This window comes from Medicago truncatula, chromosome 4 (assembly GCF_003473485.1).
Source record: "Medicago truncatula cultivar Jemalong A17 chromosome 4, MtrunA17r5.0-ANR, whole genome shotgun sequence".
NCBI lineage: Eukaryota > Viridiplantae > Streptophyta > Magnoliopsida > Fabales > Fabaceae > Medicago > Medicago truncatula.
This window is the reverse complement of record NC_053045.1, coordinates 25,227,034-25,238,408: the sequence shown is the minus strand read 5'-3', so window position 1 is coordinate 25,238,408 and position 11,375 is coordinate 25,227,034. Positions and strand designations below refer to the sequence as shown.

The window sequence follows — 11,375 nt, the reverse complement described above, 5'->3', positions numbered from 1 at the left end:
TTTGCCTTGGACTTTATGGTCCTCCCATTACTTTGTTCAAGTAATTCTAAGTCCTTGCGCTTGCAATATAACTTCAAATCCATTCTTGCCTTTATATTATCTTTAGTTTTTCCTTTGATGTCCATAACAGTATTAAACACATTATCAAATACATTTTTCTCAATATGCATGACATCAAGATTATGTCGAATCAAGTTAGTGCTCCAATAAGGCAATTCCCAAAAAATGCTTTGTTTTTTTTCCAATTATGTGTATCTCCATAACCTGGAATATATATGTTGTAACACCCCGTTTCCCAAAATCAATTAAATAATAACAATTCAACATCAGAGTAAAACCCAAACGGGCATGTCACATCACATTTTCAAAACCATTTTAAATAGAATATAAAAATCTATTTAATTAAACATCCTTTGAAATTATCATTAAATCTGCAGCGGAATATTTTCAATTTAATTAACCACAACATCCAATATAAATATTCTCCATAAAAATTCATGGCATAAAAGCCTCAACAAGGAAATCCAACACCAATAGGGCTACAACAACAATATTCAAAATTTGATACATAGGAAAGAAATTAAGCGATAAAATCCCATCCCACGTATCAGAGCCCTAGACACTTTGAGCCACCACCAACTACTCAGGATCACCTGCAAGTTAACCATAGGAAGGGCAACATTTTCAAGCAGAAGGAGTGAGATTCACAACAATAATATAGATAATGAATGCATCAATTGAATCTAACACCCTATCATAATAATTCATCAACAATATATAAATATCATCATTTTCAATGTCATCAACAAATGGTGATTAATAACCCACTCAACGACTCATGCAATTCATCACCACTCCACTAAGACTCCTCTAACAACACCCATGCATGTGGTACCAAAATCAGGACCGTAGTCCTCACCGCTGTAAAATGGTTAAAACATTCATTTTCAGGACATAAGTTCTCACCACTAAACACCACTTTGAGCAACTAGTGCTCCACCACTTTGAACGACAAGGTGTTCCAGAGCCGAAGCTCTCTCACTTTTATGCTTATGCAACTGACCCACTTGTGTATATCTACATACAACCCAACCTATGCATATATATGTATATGACTCACCACTCCAAAATACAACATTCATGTATGACTTAATTAAATGAAAGCATACATTCCAATCAGCATCAATTCATTATAACTAATTTAGAACATTCAGAAAAATACACCATTATAATAGCCATGCTTAATCATCAAGATAAATCATCCATCAACAAACAGAATCAACAAAGCAAAACTGGGCAACTCGCCTCGCGAGCACACCTGCTCGCTATGGCGAGTTCAGAAAACGGGTTGCTCGCCATGGCGAGTTCAAGGCGAACTCGAGGCGAACGAAAATATGGTGCTCTCGGGAGTTTTGACATTTTTCTCACTCAAACTTCAATTCTAAGCTCCCTAATCATCTTTTTAATCTAAAACTTGCTTCAGTCCTCTCTAAAATCATCTAGGTACATAAAACTATCTATTTTACAGCTTATAACAACACTTCAAAAATCATGATCTCTCAGGTGCTTGCTCGCTATGGCGAGTGGGTCTGCTCGCGAGGCGAGCCATGAAGTTGCTCACTCGCGAGGCGGGAAGGTCTACTCGCCTAGGTGAGCGATGAATATCAGCACGACCAGAACCCAGAATTTTACCCAAAATCCTAATTTTCTCACTTCCACTCCCCAAATTGGTTTACAGATGTGAAATGAATTACTGTATGCACTCAGAACCTATTTCTATCATCAGAATCACAATCTCTACTCTCAAAACCCACTAAATCATCATAAACTTAAAATTCCCAATTTCTACTAAAACCTGTTAAACTCAAAATCAGAATTCATAACCTATACAATTGCGGTAAACCTCACCCTTACCTTAGAATTGCAGAAAAATCAGCACAAAAATTGACAAACTTGGCTCTCCTTGCTCTTCTCTCATTTTCTCCCAAAACTGACAGTTACACGTGAAAACGTATTCTGACTCTTTCTTTCTTTCTTAACTCATTTCTTAACTTCCCTTTATTTTTATTACTCCCCCTTAATTCTAATAAATTCTAACATAACCCCCAAAACTCCAATTAATACTAATTCTCACTTATTCTAATTATTATTAAAATAAACTATATAATAAAATATAACACACCATAAAATCCACAAATATTATTTTAAAATCATAAAAAGACTCCACATAAATCCAAAATAATTAAAATAACGACTAGGGCGTTACATATGTTATTTGGTGTAGAAATATATATGTTATCTGGTGTAGAAATATATTTGTTATTTGGTGTAGAAATATATATGTTATCTAGTGTAGAAATATATTTCTTATTTGGTGTAGAAATATATATGTTATAGAAATATATTTGTTATAGAAAATATATATATATATATATATAGAATATTGAGACTTGGAGAGCAGATTTGGAAATAAGAGAAACTAAGTAGGTTAAGGATTTATATAAAAGGGGAGAGTTAGAATTAGAAAATAAGGATTACGTGAGACCTGTTTTTGGAGAAAAAGGGTGAAAACCAAGAGAAGAGAAAAGTCAGAGAAGAGAAGAATCTTGTGAGAAGAGAAACAATTCCGTAGAGTCCGATCATCTAATTTAAGGTAAGAGTGAGACTAACTTTCTCTAATTCTAAGTTGTATAATTATGAAATTGAGTTTAGCATGTTGTAGGTTGTAGTTATGGGAATTTGGGAATTAGGTTTTGAAGTTGTAATTGGTTGTTAATAGAGTAGAAAATTCGTTGAATTTGTGTAGTATTGATGTTCAGATCATGGGTTATTTTTAGTGCAATGTTTTATATGGTTTTGAGTGCCTTAACATGTATAGAAATGGTTAGACAAGTTTTTGGATCAAATTTGGGCATACGGAAGTTAAAATTGGGATTTTGGGGTGAAAAGTGGGTTTTTCCCGAGTTGCTCTTTGACAGAACGTACTGTTTCATGTTCTTGCGTCTTTTTCACACGTTTCTGTTTTGAATTGGCCTTTGGTGTAAACATGAAAGTTGTAGATAATTGTGTTAGCTTTCCAGTGGCTTTGGTTTGACTTAAAAATGATTTTTGGTTTTTGAGTTATGATGAAAATACTCCAAGGAGGTCTTAGTGAAATCTTATGAAAATTCAGCATAACCGTTTCTAAGTTAATCCAAAACTTAAGGAATAATTCCAAACCTCAAAAAGTACTATGAGTTGAACTAGGGTGTTTAAGAGTATTTAACCTATGTTGTGATGGATCTAATTTGGTTTGACGTGAATATCTTTGTTGGATAATTTGAAATACATATATTATGTGAATGTTGTTGTTGTTGAATAATTTGAGTTACTTATATTTATGTGGAAAATGTATGATATAGAAAATAATGTTGTTATACCATTCAAGTTGTTATTATTAATGATGCTATGTTGTGAAGTTGTTGTATGTTGTTGTCTCTGCTGTATTGATTATTAAATCATTAAGTTGCACATGTTGGTCAAGTTGTTAAAGTTGTAAGTTGTTGTCAATGTCATTAAAGTTGTAAGTTGTTGTCGATTTCGTTGAAGTTGTTGGTTGTCGTTGCATTAGTTGTTGAGTCCATGCATACTCATTTACGTTGAGGGCTTGATGCCCTGTGAGCTTTTGCTCTTTAAGTTGAGGGCTTGATGCCCTATGAGTGTATTTATGCTCAATACATTGAAGGCTTGATTCCCAGTGAACTTTTGCTATTTAAGTTGAGGGCTTGATGCCCTAGAAGTGTATTTATGCTCAATATGTTAGGGGCTTGATGCCCTGGATTGGTACCACATGCATGATTAAGAAGTCGAAGTTGCACTGTCGAGTCAAAGTCGTTGTTAATGAGTTGTCATCCATGAGTTGTTAAGTTGTTGATGAGTTGACATCCATGAGTTGTTAGGTTGTTGAGTTGTCTTCTATCCACGTGTTGTTAATGAAGTGCTTATGAAGATTATATGATGTTGTTTATGATATTGATTATGATGTTGTTATGTTGTTTATGATGTTGTTTATGATATTGATTATGATGTTATGATGATGTTTATGATGTGAAGATTATGCCGTTATATGATGATGTTTATGATCTGATTATTATGTACTATATGATGTTGTATATAATGTGATGAATATGAAGTTAATGATGATTAGAAGTTGGTTGAGTTATTAATGAAGTATTATAAGAAGAGTTAATGTTATTAATTGATGAAGTTTAAGTTGTTAAATGCTTTTGATGAATTATATGCTTATTATTATTGAATGTGAAATCTCACCCCTTATGCTTGGAAATGTTGCCCTCACAATTGGGTAACTTGCAGGTAATCAAGATTAGTTATGAAGTGAGTCGACTCTCTCACGTGTCGTCGTCTTAGGGTCACTCTGATACGTAACGGAATGGGAATTTGGTTGTTGCTTTCTGTTCCTTACGTATTATTTTATGAAGTTTTATGAACATGTTATTGAAATAATTTTATGAGATTTTACATTGAGGCCTTTGTGCCAAGGTTGTTTTAAACGTTGAAATAATTTCCGCTGCAATAAGATTTAATTTGATGATTGAGATAATTATTAATTTTACTATATTCATATTTGAAAGAAGTGTAGCATCCTGTTTAGTTGTTTTACTCTGATTTATGCAAAAAAAATCAAGTTGGGAAAACGGGGTGTTACATTCGAACCACGAACTTGCCATTTATTATGCATTGTTCTTACCAACTGAGCTAAGCTCACGGGGACAAATAAATATGATTTTTTTTGAGGGAATAAATATGATTTTCTTGTAAGGTAGTTTTGTCATTTATATATTACATATATCATATATTTATTTGCTTATCCATTTTATATAATAGACTTATTTATTTACTCATGATATTTTTTAAATAAAAAAATTAATTTAGTAGTGTCACTGATTTTGTATCAAAAATATTATATAGAATTATTTAATAGCTTGTTTTTTTTTAAACATTTTGTTAATTTATAAATATTAAAAATTAATTTCAAAAAGATATATGTAATTGTTTCACAAGGGTAATATTTTTTTGACAAATCCACAAGGGTAATCTTTATCATTTCAATATAAGACATATCTGAATATATCATTTTTTTTTTTGTGTGTGTGAAGGATTTATCATATCACGGTTACAAAAATAAAATGTTACATGCTTAAACCTATAAAAAATAGTAAATAATTTTTTTTTTTTTTTGCGTGAAATGAGTATCTCTCTACACAAGACTAATCTCTCAAGTCGGATATGACAACAATGCATGAAAAATCTTATATAATCTTTCCCTAAAAAAAATTCATAATCTTGTTTGTTATCCTCCTCTTTTTCTTTTCTTTTTTTTTGTGGTGAATCCGGGACCTTGCATATATTATGCATTGTCCCTACCAACTTACCTAAACTCACGAGAACTTATCGTATATTGTCTCTATCATTATGCATCAAGTGAGTCCCATTTAAAAATAGGACAAAACTTAGATACAATTCTTTAAGTGATTTTCGTATGGTTTTTAACTAACAATACATCTTTTTTAGATATAACAAACTCTGAAAAAATGATGGGTTTGAGAAAATCATGTTGAATTTAATTAAAAACCATACGAAAAACACCAAGGAATTGTACCTAAGTTTTTTCCATAAAAATATATGTTTTTTTTTTTAAGGGAAAAATATATGTTTATTATTATATATTTTATTTAGGAGATATATGTTATGATATCATTTATTTTTACAAAGGTACGTTTTTTTATTTTTTATTGATGTACAAAACATACGTTTATGATATCATTGATAATATCCACGTGAACTTAGCTTAGTTGGTAGAAAAAAAAATGATATCATTGATAATCCAAAATTCGTGTAAATTAAATGTATATGAATCTTTAATTTTTAATGAGTATTTTTTGTTACTTCTTTTAGATTCTATTCTATGATCCTTCATATGTTTATTTTGGATCCTTTCTTAAATTCTCTTAAATCTCTCCACCACTCAATTGCGTATATATATTTCGATGAATGTCATCACCATAGTCAAAGCAACATAAAAATCCATTAGAACATGGGCAGCAATCCAGGTAACACTGGTGCTAGTGGATGTGGTAGTGGTGATGGTAATGGTGATACCATGTGCAGTTCTGGTTTGAAAAAACAACATCAGGAACAACAAAAACGTCCTAGGGTTCCGAAAAGAGGTCCCGGTATTGCTGAACTTGAGAAGCTCTTGAGAGAAAAAGAGTTAACAAGAGATAGAGGAAATAACGAAGAGTTTTCAGTTTCATCTGAATTTTTTAATCGTCATCAACCATCATCATCGTTGCCGTGGCCAAATTCGAGTAATTTGCAATCTCATGTTCCATCTGCCCCAAAATTTGATCAAATAGTTCCACCTACACCATCAACTATTGGATCTATGTATGGTAACACAGTGTTACCATACATAGATCCAATAGTTAACACTAATACTCATTCAGTTGGAAGGAATGGTGGTGGTGGTGGATCCGGTGAATATGAACTATTTCCTATGAATCTTAAAGAAGTTGGGGATGGAAGCCAATCTGATCCTGAAAATTCTCCATCTAGGAGTTTGGCTAGTGAATCCAATCATGGTTGGTCTTACCCTGCCAATATTCAAAAGAGAAACAATGGTTATCCACCAAAACCTATGGTGAGGTTTTAGTCAATATTTATATTGTGACCTAAAGTCTTAATGTGTTTGTGATATGAAATTTTAATTGTAAATCTTTATGACCTTTATATGCAGATGAATCAAACTCTAGCTTCTTCAGGATCATTGTCAACTGGATTGCACAATCATCTAGAGCCCTCTTCAATCCAAAACTCCAATTACAACTATAGCTATATGTCACAGGCTGAACATAAGGTAAGTTTTCTTATACCCTTTTACTCCAATTCTTTTTTTTTTATTTTTTTTTTTATGTAAATCGGGTATCCTCTGCACGTGCAACTGCGGAGACTAATCACTCGAGTCTTGTGGAACCTAAATGGGCAGCAAACTCTCCTTTAGAGTTTTAATGCTACTACATACTCAAGGTTAGATTCGAATCCAGGATTTTGGTTAAACCGAAAGAGACCTGTGCCATCTTCCTTGGAGTTTTAAATTATACTAAATTGATAGGTTAAAATTGTTTGCTTTGGGATCTGCCTTTGTTTAAGTAGATTAGTGCACAATGTGTGGGTATTGTAAACTAATTGATTAGATATAAACGTCAGTTATACTTGTTAGTTACTTAGATACATTAGTTGGTTGTTCTTCTTGGAAGCAAAAAAAGTTAGCTGTTCTTCTGGACATTGGTTAATAAATTTACCCTCTAGAGAAATTTACTGTAATTATGCGTGAAACTCACTTGTATGTACCAATAATGAACTTTTATGTTGGCTTCTAATTTATGTGTCATAGATGGTTGGCACAAAACGATCTCATACTTCATCTTTGGACAACTCACTGATTCGATCAAGAAATGAATGCCATGGTGTTATTAGTAACAATCCGACCAAATATGACTACAGGTAATAATCGATAAATGAATGTTGTGTTTGGTGTCTGTGTTCGTAATTCACAAGTTGTGTTGTGTTACTAAATTTTCTTCATGTCTTTCTCAGGAATGCTGAATGGGGTAGCAGTTTGGAGCTTGGTAACAAAAGATTCAATTCTGACAAAGTCTCTCCTGAAGTTCAACCACCTTCACCTCCTATGCATTTGTTTCAAAATGATATTTCTAAGGGGTATATGTTTCCTTGTCAAGTCATTGAAGTAAGTTGAAACAAAACGATTTTGAAATGCTTTTAATTTTTTATTTTTTTTGGGAATTTCCAATGTTCTTTGTTTTTGTATGTAGATTAGCTTAGCTAGTTTAACACGGAGCACTGACACTTCTAATAACATACGTTGACGTGTCAATGTTGAGTAGGAACGACAATTTGATCCACCATCTACCAAACAAAAACTTTACTTATGGATATGATTTAATGCATCCATTTAAAAATTTAGATGGCTCTAATGCATCCATTTATATTTTTTTAATACAATGGATTAACTAAAATCAGTATACAAATCCATTGAATATAATATTAATATTTTGTTTATAAATTAATTTTTTGACAAAGAATTAATTAATTCTATGAATAAAAAAATCCAAAAAAATAATAATAAAGAAACTGCATATTAAAATATGTTAAAAATTAAAATATAAGTCAAACTAAAAAATTGAATGTTTTAATGTTGGTCAACATTGGAGGTCAATGGTCATTTAATAATATATTAAAAATTGAATTATTATTTTAGAAAAATATAAATAAATATTAATTTTACAACTATTTATTTTCAATTGGAAAAAAATATAAATGGTGGTGGTGCGGTGGTGGTCAACGATGGGCTCTGGTGGTCAATGCTGGAGTACCGTTGTGTTATGCAGGAAAATCATTGTTCACCACTATAACCCACAACAGCACCGCCACGAGTACCACCATGACGTTGTCAATGACCGTCGTGAACCAGACCTACCGAGGGTTCGGTGTTGACTTGGTTGTTGACCACCTCTATTAATATTTATAAATTATTTAATGTATTAATAATTATCAATATAACTTTATTTTAAAAAATATAATATTTAAAAGTTTTTGAATAATTATAAAAAAAAAAATTGGGCTTTGTAAAAAATTGTTTTGGGCCCCATAATTTTTTTTGTTGGGCGAGACAACAAAAAAAAGTTGTTGGGCTTAGACATCAATTCATTCAGTATAAAAGAAATGCTTTTTTAAGGAAATGCAAATAAATGTTTTAAAAAATCTTTGCATAATCTATTTACATGAAAAACCTGTCAATAAAAGATTAATATAGTTTTTTTTTTTTTACAAAAATAAATAATATTTATTCATTAAATTGATAGAGTACATCGATACAATGAAAACTCGCTAAAAACAAAAAGGATGAATATGTGAACAACCTCACAACATCCATGTTAATAGCATAAAACAGCAAAGTATTAAAGCCTACACATATGACAATATTTAAGTCTCTGGAATACCCATGTCTCCGGATCTGCAATGTTTACGACTTCAAAGTCATTGATTTGATATGCACTGGATCGAAGCTGATCTGATAATCTGAACCGAAAGAATACCTGAACAAAACAAGAAAGGCAAACAACGTCGCACAAAGACGACAAACAAAACAACGTCACACTAAAACGGGGAAACCACGAAATAAAAAATGAAATAGATGTGAAAATCACTTATTTCAATAAAAGGGAAATAGAAAAACGAGTTAGATGGGTGATTTTGGGTCAAAAATTGACCCTAAATCACCGCTCTTTGATGGATGAAGGAGAAGAAACTAGGGTTTTGGTAACGGCTTCAATAAAAGATTAATATACTTAAAAAGATGGATTGAATGGATAATCATCCATTGAAAATATAACAATGGATGGATTGCATGAATTTTATGTTTAATGCGATGAATTGTACCTGATCTTTTAGGAATTTGTTTTAGTGGATTGGTAATGAATTAATTGATTGATTTGATCCTTTCTTTAGGATCTAGATCAAAATACATCTGATTCATCCATTGTCTATTTTGTCACCCCTAATGTCGAGTATCTATGTATCTACTTTATAGGCTTAAATTTTGCAGGATAAAATCGAGAATACATTCCAACGTTCAGAATCAAGTGGACAAAATCGTCAACATTTCTTTAACTTTTTAGAAGTGAAAGGCCAAGAAGGGGTGACAGATGAACCAAATGGCTCAAATCATGGAGTGCATGAAGAAGGAAGTGGTGGCCTTGATCTTAGCTTGAAGCTTTGAGTTTGAATTTTGCATAAGAACTATTTCTTAAAGTATGATTTGGTTTTTCAAATTCTTAAAGGCATTTGTTTATTTATCCATTTTCGTTTCTAAGCTATTGATAAAAAAATTATAGTGGATATAATGGATAGCAAAATGACAATACACTAATTTATACTTATGTACTTTTTTTTTTTTTTGAAGGGACTTATGTACTTCTATATATTTAAAGAGTAAATGATTATCGAACATAAACTCATCAAACTTGATTTTTTACAAGATTAATTGAATTTTTTTTTTTTACAAAAGGATTAATTTAAGTTAATTGTTGTGTATATTCTTGCCAATGGCAAGTTGCCATATGAGTATAACCTTTTGTTTTTCTTTGAGATATAGATTTTGTGCCTCTCTTTATTGTGTTCCTCTTTCTTCATCTCTAACTTAACCTCCAATTTTCATTTTCAATGATTTTCTCATATAAGAGGAAAATAAAGTTGCCACTTCCCACATGAATATTATAGTTAACTTGCTCTGAACTAATCCATTTTATGGTTAGTGTTATTTTCTTAGCTAATTGTATCATAACACATTTTAAAGGTAGCTGTTAGTCCATAATGTTTTTTAGGCAAAAAGTACATATTTGTCGTGATTTTTTTTTTCTCTTATTAAACTAGAAATGGAAGAGATAAATTATACACATTATCAATGCAACATAATTAAAGAAACATGTATTGTTTTCTGGTGGCATTTCATATGGGAAGGTATAAAACCTTTCCACCATGGGTCACACAAGATAAATGGTTAGATTGTGCATTTCTATTAAAGCTTATCATGTTCTCCCACATCTGATCTCAATAGCTTCACTTTCCAAACTTTTCTCATCTTGCTCCCAGCTTTGTGGCCGTCTCCCTCCAGGCTCCATCTCCCACAACCAGCAACCACCTTCAAAGAAACACCACCAATAATTGAAACCTCTTTAAGTGTGTGAACCAAAGCATGACTTACCTTCATTTCTCTTCCACTGCAATCCAAAATCACACCTCTCACAAAAACATCCAACTTTCTTCTTCACCAAATCTATTCACAAGTAATAAAATTGCAGATTTACCCATCATATCAATCGAAACAAGTAATAATTAAAATTAAGTTTTTGTTTTGGTTTATGGTGAAATTTAGAGAATTGTAATGGAACACAGTCCCTCACAAAGCTTCAAATACTCTTTGTTTTTCAATCAAATTGTGGGTGGCTAGATGCTTGTAGACTTCAATTTTTATTTTCTTCATGAAATTTTCAGATTCCAATTTTTCTTATAATTGAGTTTGTGTATGGCAGTGTGTTCCACATAGAAGCAGCTGCAATGTTAAATTGATTTCACAAGAGGAGAAGATCGATTCACTATTTTAGTTTTTTTTTTTTGAATCAGCATATATATATATATATATATATATATAGAAAGCCAAGCACCGGAAGTGCTAAAAGAGCTAGCTGTTACAACCAAACAAAAGGTTCCTACCAACCTTATAAAACAAGCAGTGG

The 11,375-nt window shown here is 31.7% G+C and overlaps 1 protein-coding gene across 1 annotated transcript; it reads left to right on the top strand.

Annotated features, from left to right (window-relative positions):
- Window positions 1-6,088: 6,088 nt before the first annotated feature.
- Window positions 6,089-9,859, top strand: LOC120580137 (uncharacterized). The gene is made up of 5 exons (XM_039833288.1): window positions 6,089-6,700; window positions 6,797-6,916; window positions 7,454-7,563; window positions 7,657-7,807; window positions 9,686-9,859. The coding sequence occupies exons 1-5, from the start codon at window positions 6,095-6,097 to the stop codon at window positions 9,857-9,859; spliced, it is 1,161 nt and encodes a 386-aa protein (XP_039689222.1). The 5' UTR covers window positions 6,089-6,094.
- Window positions 9,860-11,375: the final 1,516 nt, after the last annotated feature.

What these genes read in the sequence shown, in the direction of transcription:
- LOC120580137 (XM_039833288.1), top strand. Translation starts at nt 6,095, where the DNA reads ATGGGCAGCAATCCAGGTAACACTGGTGCTAGTGGATGTGGTAGTGGT. An exon ending in TGTCACAGGCTGAACATAAG is followed by an intron (nt 6,917 to 7,453) that starts GTAAGTTTTCTT and finishes TATGTGTCATAG; the next exon opens with ATGGTTGGCACAAAACGATC. An exon ending in CCGACCAAATATGACTACAG is followed by an intron (nt 7,564 to 7,656) that starts GTAATAATCGAT and finishes TGTCTTTCTCAG; the next exon opens with GAATGCTGAATGGGGTAGCA.